This window comes from Strix uralensis, chromosome 17 (genome assembly GCF_047716275.1).
Source record: "Strix uralensis isolate ZFMK-TIS-50842 chromosome 17, bStrUra1, whole genome shotgun sequence".
Classification (NCBI taxonomy): domain Eukaryota; kingdom Metazoa; phylum Chordata; class Aves; order Strigiformes; family Strigidae; genus Strix; species Strix uralensis.
Window position 1 is genome coordinate 11,133,569 of NC_133988.1, and position 20,303 is coordinate 11,153,871.

Sequence of the window (20,303 nt, forward strand, 5' to 3'; positions counted from 1 at the left end):
CAAGTTAGTGTTTCACTGCTGACAGGATCATAAATCCCAGAGGTTTGGGATTTGTTTTTTTAAGCCAGGGACCAGAAATTTGGGTGGAGGACAGGGAACTGCTCTGGCAGCTCTTGTAGTAATTTTGTTAGTGCCACAAGGTCAGTAATCAATTATACTGCAGAAGATCCAGAGACAGCCCCTCTGCTTCCCCATTTACAGACCTAGCACATGCCTGCAGAAATCCTCCACATACCATCCAGCTTTAATATACTCTCCTATTCTTAGCCCAAGTTGAACTTCTTATAGACTATTACTCAGCTATGTACTCTGGTTTTGGCTGTCTTATACCCCTCCCCTAGCCTGTTCCAGCCCCACAAGGCCAGCCAACTCCCCCTGTCTAGAAATTTCAGAGAAGAGCAAGTAAGTGATCCACAACACCAAGCTTACCAGGAACTGCTGGGACACGGAGAGCCAGGACAAATCCCCTTCCTCTGGACAAAACATCCCCTGGGCTTGCTTCTACTGCTTACAGCAGCATCAGACTCAGCCCCAGCTCACGCGCCACATTCACCTGGCAGAGGGGATGGAAAAAGCAAGGTGGCAGGGCTGGAGGCAACTTTGGTATTTGTCCTCTCCCAAACGGGCATCTGAGAAGCAAAAAGCTCCATCTCCAGGAACCACAGCAAAGCAGAAAGATTTCAGGAGCATTTACCCACCTGCTGATATAGGGCATCATCCAGAGCAGCTCCACCTGAGCTGTGGGGCTGATCCCCACCACCTGCTCTCCTGCCCCACAGCTGTGCAAGGGCCTTTTCTGACTCAACTGAGGGTTGAGGAGAGAAATGTCATTCTTAATAAAGCGAAAAGTCCCATTTTTGAAAAGCCCTCTGGGGTAAGGGCTGAGAATCTTCCCTTCAGCTCTAAGGGGGCTGTGGGAGGCAGGAATCTTTCATAGCACATATGCCTGTCTTATGATTTGAATCAGCAAGTAAAGATGAGTCTCTCCTCAATAACTTTATTGTGTTTGTCAAGCTGCTAAGTCCCAGGTCTTGTCTGAGATGACTTGTTATTAATTTTCTTAAAATCCAGGCATTGTTATGACTTTGTCATTTTAAAACTGCTCCTGCCCACCTCACTCTTTTTTTTTTTTTTTTTTTTTTTTCCTTTTCCTTCTGTTTTTCTTTACGGTAGCAAAACAGAAAAGGCCTTGAGGTCTGAGTGAGCCTGGGGATCGGTGGGAGTGAGAGCCAGGAAGAACCTTGACTGGGACCCTGGAGCCGGCCGCAGCAAGCATAGCTGCCATAAACTCAGGTTTTCAGCTTTAAATACTCATGGGTTCAGATGGCCGGTGCCCCCCCTTTAAATTCCCATCACTCCTATTACATAGGAGACGTATTTCCACCCTGAAATGACCTCACAAAATCCTCTGAGAATTTAAAGAGTCGGAAAATATCCAGACTGGGCAATATGCAATAGGAATATGATGCTCAGGTTATTTTTTTGGAGGGTGGAGGTGGCTTTTCCAGCTAAGACTAAGGGTGTTGCTGTGGAGGAGATGGTCCAGGGGCTCTGGGTAGGACCAGAGGAATCCAGGCACAGGGATGGTGCCAGGGAGCCCGGCAGCAGAGCATCAGCAATGTTTTGGAGTACAGAGACTGCATTTATATTACAGTCTTATTTTTAAGTCACTAGGAAGCATGACTATGCCCCTGGAGGCAGAGCTCCCCGGGCCAGGAGCGGGTGCCCGTGGCTGTCTCTGCTGTCCTCCCGTGGCCGAGCCGGGGATGCCCATGCTGCCGCTTGCCCAAACCCAGCCTGCTGCCCCCCACCTCCTCTGTGCCCCCAGAGAGGGGTCTGCAGCCCCCGGCAGCAGTACAGCCCTCAGCCCATGCACATGTTTGCTGTTAGTTGGCTGTGCACCCACTCAGCCCCTCTTGGAGATGGTGCCCAGCCTCCCCACACCCAGAAAAACAGGCGGTGAGCCTGACTTTAGAGGAAAACACAAGAGAATAAGTTCCCCAGGGTCATGCTGTGATTTACACCTATTGCCGTGACCCTACGAGCCATCTGCAAATGCGGTTGGAACAGGCTGGGGATTTCCAAATACACCGTGCTTGGGGCGGGGGGGCAGCTGCAGAGGCACCACATGGGAGCCTCAGGGCCCTCCCAGCCCCACCTGGTGCCACAGAGCTCCCCACCTTTACTTTGAGTCTGTAAAACGTGAAACCCTTTCACCAATGGATCCGCACTGCTTCACCCAGACAGAACTGCTGCGTCTCCATGGGAGAAGGATGCAGCACCCTGAGCACCAGCACGCTCACTGTAAGGGTGTCTTTGTGCCGCCGACATCTGCCCCCAGTGCCCCAGCCCAGCTGGCCCCGTGCTGAACTGGTGACCTCAACGGGAAATGCTCCAGCTCCTGGCTCCATCCAGGGGAGCTTGAACCTCCTGCGGTCGCATCTGGAGCTGATGGCAATGGCAGAGCAGCTTTGCCAGTGGCCGGGGGAATGGCCAAGCAAGCCACACGCTGGGAGGAGACAGCAGCGTTTCTCCATCCTCCCCGAGGGTTGTCCAGCAGCAGCAGAGCCCTGATTCCTGCTCCATTTCTGATCATCAAAATGCATAATTTGAAGTAGAGAAGGGCGTACTGAAAGCCTTTCCACAGGCTTGCTTTATAAATCACAGTCCCCCCATGTTAAATAAACTTAATTAACTTGACGTCCCGTTAGTGTGGGTCCCAGCACCAGTGTGACCACATCAGCATGGCTGTGGGGCCACCAGTCCTTGTCACCACAACAGGCTCCTTGGTTGGGCTGGAAAAGCCACTGCTAGCCACATCCCTGCTTCCTCTGATCTTTCAGATGCAGCTTCTGGATAGTCCTTTTGTAGAGGAAGACAAAAAAAAAAAAAAGGAGGAAAAAAAAGAGAGAGGGTATTTTCCCCAAGATGCTGTGCTCCTACCTGGCCTCACTTCCAAGAGGAATCTATAACATGCTGACATTCATGCAGTGTCACCCCAGCAAGGACTAAAAACCATGTATTCTTGACACGAGAGGGGAGAGGAAGAAAAGCAACGTGAACCAAAGGAAAATCCCATCTCCCACGATGGCAACCCACAATGCCCTGCCCCTGAGGCCTCTGCTCCGCCTGGCAGGCAGAGGTGGGATGGGGAGCTGCTTTGAGCAGAGCAAGACTGATGCAGTGGGAATACCAGAGGCAGCTTTACTCAGCAGAGGGAGCTGCTACGTGTGAGGTTTTTTGGTTTGTAATTTTTTTAGGGATATTTAATGGTTTAATGGGAGTTTTCCATTGACTCATGCCTCATAACATCACGCTGTAGCACATCGTCCTGAAAATAGCTGCACTGTGTAAATGATTTGGACTGTTGGAAAATGCAAACAGCAGAGAGGGAAACTCAAGGTGACCCCTTTTTTCTATCAGGAGGCAACTGTGCTCTTCTGCCTTTCCCCCTGTGCCGTGGAGGGCTTTGTATTATGCCTGGCTGGAGGCAGAAGCCCTGGCTGGCACCAGGGCCAGTGGCAAGGCCTTGGGTGCTGCAGTGACACTGCCTGTGGCTTACTGCCTGCTGCCGAGTCCCTCCAGGAGCTGGCCCTGGCAGAGGCAGCAAGAGGCGTTTCTGTAGGAGCTTCACAGAAGCAGAGCAGAGAAGAACAGTGTGTTACAGTGGCTGCTGCCCATTTCTCTCCTTTAACCCTCCTCAACAACACCAGACTGGAGGACCCTGGCCTTCCTGATATCTCTACTGCAGTTCCTAGCACACGTTCTCACTCCCCATTTTCAAGGACTCTCAGATACCCAAATTATACTGCAGACAATGGATTAGCAGTGAGAAAAAACACCCCAGGAACATCCTAATGCAGCACTTGAACTTGCTTCTGTTGCTCCAAACTCCTGGCAGAGGCATCAAGAAGAGTTTGAGGCTGACTGTGCAGCATCCCTCCCACCTCCAGCCCATACTCCGCAGCGCAGCCAGGTATGATGGTCACAAATGAACGTGATACATCTTGATCCCTCCCAAAACAGGAACGCCAAGAGCAGGGGTTCATGTGCACGGATTGGGCTGGGGTGGTGGGTGTAATTGCATCTCATTTGGCTGCACTCAGCAAGGTTGCTCCTTGCAGAGAGGTGAGGCTGTGCCTGAGCCTCAGCAGTCAGCACCTTACTGCAGGTGGCAGGCTTGGTCTGGCAGAGGACTGGGAGAGCTCGGTGTAGGCAGCCAAGGTTTATTAGAGAAATTGTTAAATTCAAATGACTCAGATACAAAGAGAAGCTGCACTGCCTTCTGAAAGGCAAAGGTGTTTCTGACCTGTAGAAACTGATACAGGTTACCAAGACATGAGTGACCACGGCACGTTTGACAGTAAAATGATCACCTTGCAGTTAATCTTAGTGGAGTCAAAGTTTCTTTCTACCTAGTACATCCAATAGGATGTGTACATTGTGTCAGCATCTAACTACTGCCTCTCGCCTATAGCCTCGCTGCCTTTCCTCCGGGATGTTGCCATCTGCCTCAGAAGCATCTCTTCTGCTCCCTTTCAATCACAATAGCTCTCCCCTCCCTTGTTTGCCGTGTTTAAACATCCAAAGCAACACATCTCTATGGAACATTTCTAAATTCAACGTTAGGCTGCTCTCAGCTTTAACTGGATGGGGGAACAAGAAGGTGCAGAACTCAAAATCAGTTATTAGACCTTTAAACTAAAATAAAAAGAAAAAAACAAAACCCAGTGTTCATTTCTCATGGAGAATTCAGACCCTTCACTGGCATGTTCCTAGGAATGTTTTTCTGCTTGCAACAGTTAGCATCACGGGATCGTGTCCACCTCCCCTCCCTGGAGCACCATGGTGTTATCTCGTCTGCGGGATGAGATGTCATAGGGCTGCACACATCAGTGTTGCTGTCCACACGCTCGTCAGCACAAGGCTGGCTGACAGTCTGAGCACAGGGCAGGCCCGGAGGGATGGGGAGGCCGAGGTGCAGGAGCAGACCTCGTAGCCGTTTTCTGAGCGGCTCTCGTCATGCTGCCCTGGTTTGGAGCGTGCCCCAGTCCTGCTGCTCCCGGCTGCTTCTGGGGCGTCGGACTGCATGTCGCTGCACACCAGCCAGTCTCTAGCGATGGACTGGGGATAACCAGGCTGGGCTTCCAGGTCACTGTCCAGCACTTTCCAGTACTCCTTGCCCCGGAAGAAGTAGCTTGCGCCTGCGAAGAAACCAAAACCCAAAGGCAAGATAAGTGGCAATGAGTGCTCTCCCAGTGGAAAGAGCACAGGAGCACCTGGAGCAGCAGAGGAGCACTCCCACCCCAGCTGATCCCTGGGGAGCGAGGCACATGCGATACCACTGCTTGTTGCCAATACCCCCTCTCACTGCAAGAGCGTAGTGGCTGCTAAGGAGGATGCTCGAAAAGATGATGCTACACCTGGCCAGGATCTCTCACACCAGCCAGGAGCCACCAGGCAGACGGGAGGCGGGTGGTGAGATGTCACCTCTTCTATGGCGGGTCCTAGAGCAGATGCATCCCCCTGGTACTGAAGGTGTGCAGGGTAAAAATCACTAGTAAATCCACAGCTGGACACACCATACACATCCCTCATCCACCATCAGTAGACAGTCTTGTAACAGGGCATGGTAAGGCTGAAGAAGACCTCATCCACCTGCTAATGAGCTGGGGTGTGCTGCTATCCCTGCACTCAGATAAATAACCCAAGAGTGGCAGGACCATGGGAGCCTTCTGCTCTCAGGTGCGGTTTTTTCCACTCTGAACTGGGAGGTTGTGAATTCTCTAAGCAGCTCCCACACTCAGGGAGGACTCCAACCCATGTGAACGATGATTTGCTCTCAACAGCTTTGGAAATTTAGCTTGAAAAGCCTCTGGAAATGTCCCTCCCCTCTACCTGGTTTAACGGTTGCTATTACACTATTAGGTCACCAGTAAATAAAACCGGGAAGTGCTACTTTGTTGTGAGCAAGTGGCTGGTTTTAAACATCTCCTGTGACAAAATTTTTGTGGTCTTTTCAGAGGGAAGAAACCACTGAGAAATCTTATCCCTGGAAAATAAGTCGTAACTCTGGGAAAAACATCTCCTTTAAAAATATTTTCTGTCTGCATCCTCATATATCTAGCTAAAAATCCAATGACAACAAATTCAGTGAGAAACAAATCAACACATATCAGGATAAAAATCACTGCAAAACAACATCAACTGTGTTCTTTCAATAAAATCAAATTATTAGGCCCCCAGGATATTTTTGTTGCTTGCTTGAAATTACAGAGTCTTTTAGCGAGCAGTGTGGGGAGCTCTGGCTGGAAGCCTACCTCCCTCTTCAGCTTCCAGACACCAGGAACTGCCGTCCCATCTGGGGCTTAGCAGTTTATATCGGCAGGCACAGTAGAAGGGGCTATAGCTTGAGTGCTAATGAAGCACTGATTTTTTTCTTGTGTTTTTTGAACCAGCATATGGACTCACCATCTGACCACCTCATAGCATCATCTAAAGGACTTGGTATTCCCTTCCACAGGATGGTCTCTGAAGGGTACCCAGGATCCATTCTCCGCTCATGGTCGTCGTAGCACCAGTAGAGATTGTCCTTAAAGAAATAAGTCTTGTCATTGTGGGCCCAGGAGAAAGCAGCGTCGATTCCTCCCAGTGGCAGACCGAAGTCCGAGATCGGCCGTGGATATCCTTCCTCCACGTTATTGTCTTTGAAGACCCAGTATCTGTCTCCTGTGGAAAGAAAGAGGCACAGAGCAAAATCGCATTTGTTTCACAACCGAAATTAACATTCCCCTGCAGATGAGCGGATGTTTCATTATCTGTTGCCGTAACAATCCTCAGGACTGAGCTTTTGGCATTTAAGGATGGGGATGGGAAGGCAGCAGCCCAGTGGGGAACCTTGATCTTTGAATAGTTGCTTTTTTTGTGTCAGGCTTTCCATGGAGCATAGCTCCCCATCGCTCCTGAACAGCTGCAGGCATGACAGTCCCAGGACACAAACACACCAATAGCATTAGTGCAGTTGTCGCTTTTATGTTTTTGGTGGTGGCATTTGGCTTTCTGCCCCTTTGATTTCTGCCTGGTGTTGAGCTGCGAGAAATAGAAAGTTACATGCAGCTTTTGTGAGCAAATTGGGCATGTTCTGCCTGCTATTTGACTCATGAGAAGCAAAGTGTAGTTCTGCTTTGGAAGAGAAATTGCGACTCTTTTTAGGGCCCGCCGGGCTGAAGGACCTGTGGATTTTAAGGGATGTAAGGAGGATGCCCAGGGGCTGGACAAATCTCAACTGAGCAGCTCACTGCTCTTCAAGTGTTCTACACAGTCAACTCCCCCTAGCCCTACCCTGGGCAGGAGAGAACTGTCAACACTTAGTTTTTTTTCCAGTAAAAATGAAGCACAACTTGACTGGCTCCTGGTCTGTGGCAGAACAAGATAATGAACCCAGATCTCTCAATCCCTACATAATCCTCTAACCACTGGGACAGTCTTTCTGTTTGTACAATGTTTCTTTGGGAACCCACAATGTTCTTTTAGGTATCACACAACCTATTTTCAAGATCAGGCTTTTTTCTCCCTAGGTTTTCTAGAAAATCTGAAGAGGCACTTAAATACATGCCCCTGTATCAGCAGCAGGACCTTAGAAGTCAGGGTAATTTGTGTGCTTTGGTTTCTGTCCAGGGATCAATGAAACAGTGCTGGAGAGAGAGAATGAGACAGTATTTTATAGCTGGGAAGAAAATCTTGAGTTTAATCTTAGGAGCTAGGCAGGACTAACACACACATCATGCGTGACCATGGAGTGCTGTGAAGGGCAAGGCCCCAGCTGTGGCACAGCTGTCATTCTGGCCTCCCAAGCAGCCAGGATCCCCTGGACCTGAGCTGCCGGACGTCTGTGGGTCCTCAGCAGGGAGAGAAGGGAAAACGGGAAGGAACCAAGTGCCGCTGTGGTCTGCAGACCTGGCTGGGAGGGTCTGGTGCTGGAGTATGGGCTGCCACCCTCCAGCTGGCCCCATTCCCTCTGGATTAGTGGAAAGGCAGAGTGGGGTGAGTTGCCTGAGGCAACGGGAAACATGCAGTGGAGCCTTTTGTGTCATGTTCCTTGGGAAAACGCAGGGCCTGGCGTGGCTCTGGGGTGCACAGGCAGCCTGGAAGGGCTTCGGCTGCTCTTGGAAATGCTGCTGCGAGCGTAGAGGCTTGCGCAGGATGTAAGCTGTTCCTCCAGCCTTGCTGAAGGAACTGAAACCAAATTATTGCTTTCAGAAGTGCTTGGTTCAGCACTTCCAAAACTGATAATTGCACCACACTTGGAGCAGAATGGTCAGGAGACAAAAAGCAGTTTCCAGCCAGGGAGCATGGAGAGCTGGGATGTATTTAGCTCATCAAGTGTACAGCCTTTCTGAAACAAGAGCTGGTGCCTGCCGGGGGCTGGGGTAGCATCTAACCAGCACGTGTGGACAGTTTGTCGGGGACTTGGACATTTGTACAGGAACCAAGAGCTAATGTCTTTCCTCCAGCGCTTTTGAAAGAAACTTGAGTTGTTCTAAATAAAAAGAGAGGATTATACCACTTATTTTAAGAAAAAAAATAGTACCAGATATATAATTAGCAAAACCAAGCTCTTCAGGTTTCATTTTTGTCCCCTCTGCTGCTGCTTCTCCTCTTCTTGGCAATAAATACTAAAAAGAGAAGAGGCCAAAGAAGGAACACGAAACGTGTAAAGTGTGTGCGTGGGTGGTTCCTGCTTTTATTTCATTCTTGAAAAGCTAAGAATTCACTTAGATTTGTCTTTCTTCAATGAAGAGTTTTTCTTCAATGAGATTTCCCTCATTTTCTGGGGAACACCTGCTACTTTTTGCCTGCCCTCCCTACAAGCTGGTTTCTCCTGCCCTTGCTCGTGGACAACAGGTCTTGGACCTGCCCTGGGAGATGCTCAATGGCTGTCACTGGTGTCTCCTGCCTGCACGAGAGATCAAAACACTGCCAAGATACCTTGGCACTGGGCTCCACCCTGGAGACACACGTGCTGCTTCTAGCACTGTGTTTGCTCTCACCTTTGAAGAAGACAATCTTGTGGTCGCTGGTTCTCTCATAGACCGCGTCCAGGCTGTCCAGGTTGAGCGGCAAGCCCCGCCAGAAACGGTGGATCTGAGCCGGCTGGAGGGAGACCAAGTGCTTATTGCGAGTCAGTCTCCAGAAGTACTTGCCTGGAGGAACAGACTGGACATTACTGAACCACACTGCAACCCACCTTCACCGGGGGACACGAGCACCAGGCAGACAGCAGCAGCAGCAACCAAAGTGTGTGAGATGGGAGCTATGAAATAGAGGCAGCCTGCTTTCCAGCAGCAGCTGCTAGCGCTTTCTATTTCTGGCAGCCATTAGAAGAAAACCCCTTTTTGGGATCAAAATAATCTTCCGGACATTGCATTGGAGTTGTTATACTCCTGGCCACGGTGTGAAGCTGCACCACTGAGTCGGAGCAGGTGAGAGGAGCCTTTCACCTCCTCCCTCCCTGCTCCACAAGGGACCTCCTGGGAGCCAGCAGGACCAGGCAGCAGCTGATGCTACACCAGGCACCAGCAGCCTTCAGCGAGAGCCTCCAACGAAATGTCCCTATTTCTCCTCTTCTGGAGCACCCACAGCTTCCTGCACACAGGGTGCCCAGCTGCTTTCATATTTAGAAATGTGTATGATGCTATGATGAAATGTGGAAATATCAGGGATTTTTTTAATGAAGAAAGGAGCTAATAATATTAATAAAATTGGAAAGGGTTGAGGTGGTGAAGGAGACAGAAATAAGGAGTTTGGTACCATCTAGAGGTGTAGGATAAGCAGGAGACCTCAGTCCTGTGGTGCTCCCAGGGGCTGAAGGTACCGGTGGTATAAGCAAACACACTTCCAGCACCTGCAGCAACACTGCCCCAGCTAGAAAAGAGTTTGGCTTGGGGTATTTCTGGAATATTTTGGGTAATGGAAAAGGAAACATGTTTGTCCTCTGTAGGTAGGATGCCAAACATTCTCCTGCTGAAGGAGCCTTACGTGGGAGTTCCAGAGAAGTTTTAATGATTTTAGGGGCAACTCAAAACCTGACTCCACACTGTCTCCGGGATTCTCAACCTGAGCTTTTGCAGAACACTTTGTTCTGCGTTTTCCCCAGAGAAGTAAGATCTGAGCCAGAGTTTAAGAGCCAGCTATCAACTTTGTCTCATATTTGTTATTGCCTGTTAGAAATTATTGCATGTTATTTACATCTGCTCTTGCATGGATTCCCAAGGGGGTATAAGCAACAGAAACCAAAGATGCATCTTTGGATTTGTATTCACAACACTCAGCCGTTTCTCCAGAGCCAGCAGATTATGACACCGTCTTTTAAAATTTTATGGAAATTGGATCTTAGCCTAATAATGCAGGAGGCGAAACTCTAACACTTAAACATCTGCAGAGGGGGGGTTTTAGTCTAATTATAAGGATTTATATCATATTCTTGTTCTTCTGCTCCAGTTTGCATATTTGCTCTATCTGACTGAAACCCAGAAATGAATAATACATTCAAATGTGGTAGGAATTGCCATAATTACAGATTCTTTTTAAGAACGTTAAAAAAAATAGGATTCAAATTTGGTGGCCATTGTACATCGATGGAAACACATGTAATTAAATAAAGATGATCTCTGCATCTCTAATTAGTGAAGCACTAGACAAAGCCAGATTTTCACTTTTTAACAAGAAATACAGCTCGACATAATTCCTTCTTTAGTAGATACATATCTGAACTTTGGAGTGGTCTGGACTCATTTGAGACGAGGGAAGCCTCAGTGCTTTTGGCATTTCAACCCTTTGCTAGTGATGGGCTCTGTGGGTGTGCAACTGCTGCAAGGAAGCTGTAAATCTACCCTCAAAGTCAGGCATAGCCTGGGCTGTTGGTTAGTTTGGTTGTTTTTTTTGATAATTGCTATATTTTTTTCATTTTCCTGATAGCTTAAGTAGCAAGGAATTCTTAACGTGATGGCTCCTGTCTGCCCGTGCTTATGTTTTGTCACAGCCAAGCCTGCTTGCCAAAGAGCTGCGGTTGCTTGGATGATAATCAGCCAAAGCTAGATCCATGGGGAATTAGCATGCAGAAATATAATAAAAAAAAAATAAAATCCCAACCCCGTGTGTGTTTAAAAAGCTTGATTTAAAACCACCCGCTGAGCTGGCAAACTGAGCAGGATGAAAGCCAAGTGTAAAGTCCTGCTGTCCCGAGCGTCTCGTTTTATATGGATGATGGGTTGAGGCAATTGCTTTCTTTAATACCAGGTGATTTTGATCCCAGCTGTGTACCATGCTCTCTGTACTTTGGCTGCCTCTGGCAAGACTGCTGCATGCACTATGCAGACACACACACAGGCCAAAGTTGTTTTAAAACTTCAGGAGTCTGTGAGGCACCTAAATCAAAGCGAGCGGCGCTTCCAAAGCCCGGAGACCCACCGTTGCCTTCAATACGACAAGCCTGGGAGCCCTGGGGGGCTCCGGTCCTGGTGCCTTTGTGGTGGGAGAGGCTGCTCTGGCTAGGGAACTAGCTGGACCAGCTCAGGACAAAATGTCCATCGATGGAGGGAGCTCATCACTGGAGGTCATTAAAATCCTGCCCCAGAGGTGACATCCCTGCTCCTTGGTGCCCAGGGTGGTTTGGTGGCAGCGATGAGGGCTCCAAGGGAGGTGCTGGGCTCTGGAGGCAGCCGTGCAGCTGGCATTTGCTGACGCTGCTCTTTACATTTGCATTTTGGCCCACAATAAATATATCCAAAAATAGACACCAAGATGGATTTCTCTTTACTCATCTTTTCCCCCCGCCCCCACTCTGAAAGACAGCCATTTATCCTGGACACCAGTTCTTGTCTCTTATTTTCCCTTCTTTACTGTGGCTTTTTGGAACTGGCATCTGAACAAATACCACAGGGGAACAGCCTGTGGGCTCCCCCGAGGGCACAGACAACATCGAATTCTCTGGAGCCCTTTTGCTGTTCTTGCCTGTGACCCCAGACGGGTTATACGTGCCTGGACACTGCTCCTGATCTCTGGGGGAGACACTTCTGCTTCCCTGCTGGATGGCTTTGGGGTGGCCAAGAGGTGGCCAGGGGTGGAAAGAAGTGCCCAGTGGGCGTGTTTCCATCTTGGAAAGAAAGCCCGCAGAGTCCAGCCTGCACAGGCTCTGTACAGCTGAGAAGACCGATGGGATCCTCGTCACCAGCCGGGCACTCTGGGGACACACTGCCAGCAAGTGTTTGCTGACACGGAACCAGATGGCTCTGCAATCGCCTGCACATTGTCTTTGAGTGATGCACAGCAAGCAGCATTAGGGAAGGTGAAGCGTGGGAGGAAAGGAAAGTTGGAGGCATCCAGGAAAAAAGCAGTGGAGAGCTGTTGTTGCTCTGCTCATCCTTGGTTCGAGGCAGATTTCAACTTTGATAGTGCAGATACCGGATTTTAGTTCTTCACTCGGGCAGTGCGGTGCGATGGGCCAGAGTGCCGTACAAAGTGCCATGCTGGATTGTCACCTGCCTGGTCACTTCAGAGGGAATCATTAAACCCCAGGACATGCCATGTGGACACACGCCCGCTCTGGTGTTAGGACACACATCCCTTGTGGGTGCTGCGCTGGCTGTGCGCCACGGTGGGCAGGAGGATTTGCTGCCAGCAGCACAGCTTGCAGGTGCTCCTCTGCTCTCTCCTTCCCAACCATCTGCCAGACCCCCAACCTGGCTCACGCTGCCTAAAAGCTCTTGGCTGCCAGTCCCACAGGTAATTATGTGCTGGGTTTAAAAATATCAATTTTCATAATTTTTAAATAAATTGTGTTTCAGTTTCACTGACTTTCTCCTTTTTGGATAAAAGAAATGGTCAATCTACTATGCAGTCTTTTGGATACCCCCAGCACATCCCCTCTCCTCCTTCTCCCTCACAGCCTGTTATTGATGTTAATGATCACAGCTCATTTAGCTGTGATCCCTGCCTGTCCCCCAGCAGTGCCATCGGCCATATGGGCACCTCCTCTACTGTGCTGTGTCAGACGGGGCACCAGCCAGGCAGTTTCCTTCTGCACTGGAGACAGGATTTGCATTGACGTTAAAATTTCCTTATCATCCGTCCTCAGCCTTAGTGGTCTAAGCCCTTTGATTCAAGCCAAAAGGAGTCAGCAGCATGTGAGATGCCTCCCTGGGTCTGTGGGCCCCGCAGCCTGCAAACCCCAAGCCAGCTTATCCTCATTGCCCGCCCCAGCCTGCCCAACGCTGCTCCTGCAGCGCTGCACTGTCACACCGGTGTCACCGCAGGGTGACACATGCAAAGACTGCCAGCAGCGGGCACTTACCTTTGAAGAAGAAAGCCTCTCCCCTGATCTGGGCCACCGCGTCAAAGTGAGTGTTGCATCTGTTGGGCACGTCCCGCCTGAGCCTGTGGAGAGACGCCCAGGTGAGCACAGCCCAAGCGGGAGTGAGGGGCCGTGTCCTCCTCAGTGTCCCCCATCTCACAGACCACATCTCCCCTGCCCTCAGAGCCCCCAGCAGAAGGCCACAGGCTGCATCCTTCTGTCGTTCCTCACGCTCAAACCCAGCCATGTGCACGGGGATTTCCAAGGCAAGCTTTGTGGCAGACACACTCCCTGGGCCACCAGAGACCATCACTGGGAGTCAAGTGAGGACATGCACTACATCTACCAGTTCATGTAACTAGTGAGGGCAGAGCTGGCTTGCTGCTCCCCAGTGGCACAGGCTCAGCTGGCTGTCCCCAGGCAGCAGGACACGTGGTGGAGCAGCACCTCGCTCCAGCAGCTGGGGACATTGCTGCTCCGAGGCTGAGCTCCAAAATGCCAGTGAGAGGTGACAGAGCTGCAAAGCAGAAAGCAGGCGAGACCAAACACAGGGAGACGATGCCACGTGCGACAGAATACCATGTGATATGTGGTGCAAGCCACCTGGCAAGTCGCAGCTGAGATGCTGAGCTGCTTTTAACAAGGTGGGTGGGAAAAGCACAGAGTATGAAGGACCAAAAGTGCTGTGAAGCCCATGTGAGAAATTATGATTGATGGAGGACAAGGAGGGGATGCTGGGAACATGCACAGAAAAGCTGCTGTGGGTGACAGGGAAGCATAAATCTAATTTCCTGATAGAAGAATTGTGCTGGGCTGCCAGCACCAGCTTCACAGCCCTCCTTGGGCACAAAATGTCAGATGTGGAGGTGAACCCCACCCCATCCACCCTCCCAGTCATACACAGGGCAGGAATAAGGAGTTGGCACGAACAAGTGTCCTGCTCCTCCCACTGCTAGAGCAAGATGATAGTTTCCTACAGCAGCAGGGAGAAATGCTCTCATCTCTAGGTCAAAACACAGCCATACAGAGCTTTGTGGACAAGCTCTGTTAGAAGCTACATGGGAAGAAAGATAACTAATGGCATTCAGCATAATCAAGAAAAAGGCTCCCTTAGGATTCTCATGGCCTTTCTGCTACCCCTGGCAGCAGGAACACCTCCACCAAGAGCAGGTGCTCAGCAACTCTGTGCTGTGGGCATCACACCAAGCAGGGCAAAGTGGGGTGAGCAAGGTGCTGAGGTGAGAAGAGTGACTGCAGCACAGGGGTGTTTTTTCAAGATTATATTCTTCTTGGTCCCATTACTGTAGGAATAATCTGGTTGTTCATGCTTCAGTGCTGTTATCCCCTCTTTGCAGATGGGGCACTGAGGCACAGTGAGACAAAGTGACCTCCTTGAGGTCAAACCCCAGATGAGGTCAGACCAGGAGGTGAAGGTGACCTGTACCATCTCTGCTGCTCTCACCTGGGGCACTGCTGGTATCTGGCAAAAATGTGTGTGACCATCAACTCCTGCCTTTTTGTTCAGTGTCCCTTCCTTTTTTAACCCTCCTTCTGCCCTGGTAGTAAAACAATTTGGTAACTCCCAACGTTTATTAATGAACTAGATCCAGAACTTCCCTTAATGAGGGCACACTGGTTGCTTGATGACACTTGGTATAAGCAGTCCTTTGCCAATTCAAACCTGTATTGGAGTCAGGCTATCAGTCTACTTGTTCCAATATTCACCCCCGCAGGTACATTAGAGAGTTGTTCACCATGGAAAGATTTACATTAAGTTATGCTTGCACAAATTAGAATACTGCAGAGAAAGTTTGATTAAAATTTCAGCAAGGATGAGTTCACCTAAGGGTGATGGGGACAAATTCCCATTAACATCAGTAAAATTTTGAGTCTTGGGGAAATGAAAAGCATTCCAAGATGATACAGAATTTCTGGATGTGCCTTGAATAATAAAAATTAGCTAAGGGATAGATAGCACCTATCACTTGTTCCTGCTCTTAACCACTTCAGCTGTGGTCTGGCTGGCCAGTCTCCACACATACTGCTTGAAAAAAGCAACAGCGTTTGCAGGAGATGATCAGGAGATGTGAGAAAGAAGGGGCACTTTCTGTGTGTGTGCGTTTTCCAGAAGACAAGATGTCCAGAGTAAGCAGGCAAGATACTGATGCTTGAGTAGAGCTTCACTACTAGATGTGCTTTAAAGAAACATCAGTGACAGTTGAAAAGAAACAAACTTGACTTACGGGACAGTGGAGCGGTTCTCTGGCAGCTCTGGCAGGATAGGATGGTCATCAGTTTTGCTTACTTCAGGCTTGGCTGTGGGGGACACAGATTCCCTGACTCCTATGCATAAAGACAAAGAAGCAGTAGAGGAGAACACCATCCTCCCCACCAGCTCCAGTCACTCCAGAAAACAGCTATTCCAGTATGCCCCATGGCAGGAACAGGCTGTAGCTGGGTGAGGGACACAAACTTACCGTAGAGTTGCCAGATTCGGACTTTGTCCTCATAAGGTAGGTCATACTTCAGAGGATCCCCCACTGGACCTTGGTAGTAGGGTCTCATGATAGACTCTATGGCAGAGATGTGGGTCAAGCCAATAGCATGGCCAAACTCATGGACAGCTACAGCAAACAGGTCCATCCCATGAGCATCTAGAAATAAAGACAAGATTGAAATGAAAAGCTGATTGTATTTTGGGGGTTTGGGTGGGCTGTAAGAGAAAGTATATGTTGGATAGATTGGAAGGAAAAGCTTTGGAATAGGTGAAGTTTGAAAAAGACATTTTTCTCCAGTTGTAAAAAGGAGACTGAAATTTATCATACGAAAATGGAAAGCAAGCCAGACATCAGCCCATGGTGTGAGTTCTCAGCCCTACACAGAGCCTGAGGATCCCCCCTTTTATTCCCAGATCACCGATGGCACCTGAGAAAGAGCTGGACAAACTGCTGAGACAGCAACCTCGGTACAACCATCCGTCATCCCTGCTAACGGGCGCTGCAGGAGCTGGGCCAGTGCAGTCTTCTCCCATATCTCATGCCTGCCCTGCAGCAGCTGCCAACAGTTTTTGTGATGCCCAGAATACCAAATTTCTGCAGCCACTAGCCAGAAGCTCATCAAAGCCTGTAATAATGAGCAAAGCCACGTGCCAAGGAACCGGTGAGCGCCCGGCAGTGCCTGTCTGCCCACGGTGCTCTGCTGGGCTTTCCCTGCCTGCACAATGCTGGCATTGAACGCTGCTGCCCTGGCCATATCCCTCCTTCGTGCATATAGACACAGAGCTCTTCACCTGCTCATCAGCCACCAGCCCTGCTCACCTAACTGCTGTCCTGACAGGGAATGGCAGCAGGGGCAGGTGACTACGTCCAGCTTGTTTCCAGAGGACTTGTCCGTCTTCTCCCCTTCCGCACCTTGTGCTGGTGGGGCTGCAGCTCTGGGGTCTGCTCCCTTAGGCAAACACTTTGATCCTCACACACCACATTGGGCATCAGGGAGACTTTACTGAACATCGGTACATCCTTTGATGACTTCTTTCCCTCAGTCTGGGCTATGTCTACTCTATTCTCTTTCCACAGTTTTCCTTATTTGCAATCTAACCCCCAGTGCCTCACACTGCACCCACACACAGACCCGTCCCATACTCTCCAGAGCCTCGGATGCTTAGGTCAGATCTCAAGAGGTGTTAACGTCCGCTTCCAAACCTACACCACCGCTGCCAGAGCAAATGAGGAACTGCTCCCAGGAGCCGTACAGGACTGATCCTACTCAGTGCATTCCCACCACCCAGCCGCAGACCAGCTGGGCCAAGCACCCATGCAACTTCTGTCCCTCGCTGCACAGCAATGCCCTGCAGAGCAATACCAGAAGGTGACAATGATTCTAAAGATGGTTCTTACGAAGATCATGACTGCAAAAAGGCAGTGAGGTTGGAAAGGTCTCCATGGAGCTCAGGGGAGCCCCATGTTCCCTGAGCCATGGTCAGGGCCAAAGGAGTGTCGCACAGAAGCAGCTGTGGCTGATCCTGCACAGTCCTTAGCACTGCCCACTGGGCTTGGGGTGTTGGGGGTGATATTTTTGCTGAATTCTGCTTTTTCCTTGATGACTATTATTTACAGTGTCTGTAAACAGCCAAGATTTTTATAACCTGTGCTGTTTTCCCCAGCGCTAGGAGAGAACAAGACATATGCTTTCTGACATTTTAATGCCAAACTGACAACCTTGGGGATATTTTTGTATCACCTACCAAGTTGTTATTTTTGAATCACTAGGGAGAACAAAATAAATAAAAGATGAAGCTCGGATAGCTCCAAGACCTTCGAAACAGAGGGCAGCTTTCTCTCCGTCAGGCTCATCCCCTCATCCCTTGGCAGTGCTTGGAGGGATCCTCCCTGCGGGGCTGCCAGACCTGAGCTCGCTCCTCCAGTCCAGCCTGTTTCACAACGAGCATTCCCAATCACCAGCTACAAAAGGGGCACCACTCTTTACGTCATCACCTAACACATCTGCTACGGCAAGCTACCAGACCTCAGTGTTTGCCTCTACTCTATATGTCTGCAGAGCAGAGCTTCTGCTTTTTTTAATTCCCCGTAAGAGACACCAGTTGGGATTGCTCAGTGGCATGAACCAAGTAGCAGGTTGAATCCTGAAGAATCAGCCTGTCCAGAACTTTAGCCTTAGCATCAGACCTCCTCCAGCCAGTCTGGTGAACACTCCTGCCCACAGACACTCAGTGGGGATGGACAGAGGTCAACCGGTGGGCAGGGAGGAGAGGGGTGGGGAGAAAGAATGTATTAGCTGCTTTCAGAGAAAACAATTAGGTCTAAATGAATTCATTAAGCTGAGGCAGCAGGAGCCCACTGGGAGGCTGGCGGAGGAGGTTGCGTGACAAGTAAATTAGCAGCTGGTGACTGTGGAGGAGACGATCTGTCAAAACGTGCCTGACACAAAGGTTAGGGACCTGATCCCCGCAGATGGCTCACGCAGCTGAGGAACACTCGCTTCTGAAAGTCCCTGCTTATTAAAACTCTGCTCTAGCCAGATGAGATGAAATAAAAGAAAAAAAAAAAAAAAGGAATAAAACTGTAACTTGTAACCATTCTGATGTGAGGTAATGGGCACGAGATGGCAGGAAAAACCTAGCGTTCACAGGAGGCTTTTTCCCTGCAGACTGCAGAGCCCTTTCCAGGCAGGTCAGCTTATAAAAATGCTTTAAAAATAGGGAAATGGGACATGTGTCAGTAAAGCCACCCAAAAGATGCCGAAGTCAGAGAATACAGTCCCCATCCAAGAGCTCCAATATCCGCAAACCCAACCTGTGACCTTCCAGGTCCCAGAAGAGATGGGAACTGGAGGTGGGTGATGGGGAACTCTTCAACTGCCAATATGATGGGGAGAAACATAGAGATGCCATTGAGGCTTCCAGGAACATAGAAGGTCCTCAATGCTGGCTGCCGTCATTTCATTAGCAAGGCTGAGAGGGGAACCAGAAGAAGCTGTTGGGATCCCCAAGCTGAGGGTTAAGTTGTAGCAGAGGCTAAACAACTCTAACCACCAAAGCAGAAGAAACTGTGAGCCCTTGTGTTTGGCTGCAGCTCTCCCACTCTGGCCTACCTGATGATCGGAAGGTCCAGTATTCGTCATCGTCAAAATGAGTGTCTCCAGCTGTGTGATGGTCTCCAGGGAAGAAAGCATGTGCCACTGTCCCACCAGGCCCATCAAAGGGATAGCCATCATTGTGATCTGCCTTGGAGAAGTCTATCTGGATATCAGCGTTGTTACCTGCCACTTCATGGAAATTCAGTGGGGTAATGTCGCTCCAGACCTTCAGGGCATAGTACATCAGGGCTCGGACTGTGTCGTGGCCCAGGTGGGACTCTTTTGGGAAGGTGCGAACTCTGAAATAAAGAGGGCAAAAAAGAGGATAGGTCAGTAGCATGAAAGATCTTCTCCGAGGACCACCAGGAAGGGCTCTGCAGGGCCTGATGCATCGCAGAGCCTCGGTGAGGCCTCCAGCACTCCTCCTGAGTTTGGGTTGTCTGGAAATACCGAGTCAGTCTTGCTCACCAGAGTGTGAAACAAGAACCCACGTGTGTGAAACAAGAACCAGGGTTTCAATCCTGATACCTCCTGATCCCGCTGAACCAGGTGGCAGTCAGCCTCAGAGCTGCACTTCACACACAAACCGCTGCTAATGCCCAGGACTACTACCCTTGCCCAGCCTTGGAAATGCCGACGCCATGAGTCCTTTTCCAGAGTTTGCCCATTTTTTTTTCCAAGTTCCCTTTCAGACTTATTGACAAGTTATTTTCTCACCACTTATTCGTTCCAAATGCAATCCAGATATACAAAGATTATTGACTTCTGAAGCCTTTGCACCATACACAGGCCCATCAGTCTTCCTGCAACAAACAGCAGGTCATTGCTCATTCTTATTAGACGCACACAGAAATCCAGTACGCATTTGCTGCCTCCATATATTTCCCAGCATGTCTGCTGTAGGTATAAAATATACTCTGAAACCAGTACACTGCCAGCAAACTCCTAGACTGCAATCCATAACAAGGAGGAAAAGGAAAGGACACATTTTATGTAAATTGCATTCAAAATGCCTCCAGCCTATTGCCTGCAGGAGACAGGCTATCTGATGGAGCACTGGAGTTGAGAAGCTCTTGCCTTGTTTCTTGGTAAAAAAAGCATTGCTGAGCAGGGGCTTATGACACTACTGTACACATCACAGGGCTGTTAGTTCCTGTGTATCAGTACTGCCTCCCTCGGTCCCCAGCTCTGCCTTGCCCTGGAAGAGAAGCCAGGTGGGACAAGCCGTGTGCTGGTGTTTGCCCTGCAGCTGCACGATTCAAACCTCTGGTTTGGTCTGAGCCGGAATGAAGAAAAGTCAATGTTTCCTGTATAACCAAACCTTGAAAAACAATTCCTAATATTGTTGATTTAATAG

At 49.6% G+C, this 20,303-nt stretch overlaps 1 protein-coding gene across 2 annotated transcripts in view; it reads right to left on the minus strand.

Annotated features, from left to right (window-relative positions):
- Positions 1-4,240: 4,240 nt before the first annotated feature.
- MMP17 (matrix metallopeptidase 17) overlaps positions 4,241-20,303 on the minus strand; it is a 68,580-nt gene continuing 52,517 nt past the window's right edge. The window contains exons 4-10 of one of the 2 annotated variants that reach the window (XM_074887129.1): positions 18,962-19,245; positions 15,829-16,005; positions 15,595-15,694; positions 13,352-13,434; positions 9,051-9,203; positions 6,472-6,729; positions 4,241-5,204 (exon numbers count right to left, since the gene is read on the minus strand). In XM_074887129.1, coding sequence (XP_074743230.1) covers positions 4,876-5,204; positions 6,472-6,729; positions 9,051-9,203; positions 13,352-13,434; positions 15,595-15,694; positions 15,829-16,005; positions 18,962-19,245 — 1,384 coding nt within the window. In that variant the 3' untranslated portion in view covers positions 4,241-4,875. The remainder of the gene's footprint in view (positions 5,205-6,471; positions 6,730-9,050; positions 9,204-13,351; positions 13,435-15,594; positions 15,695-15,828; positions 16,006-18,961; positions 19,246-20,303) is intronic. The other variant, XM_074887130.1, reaches the window with a different exon arrangement.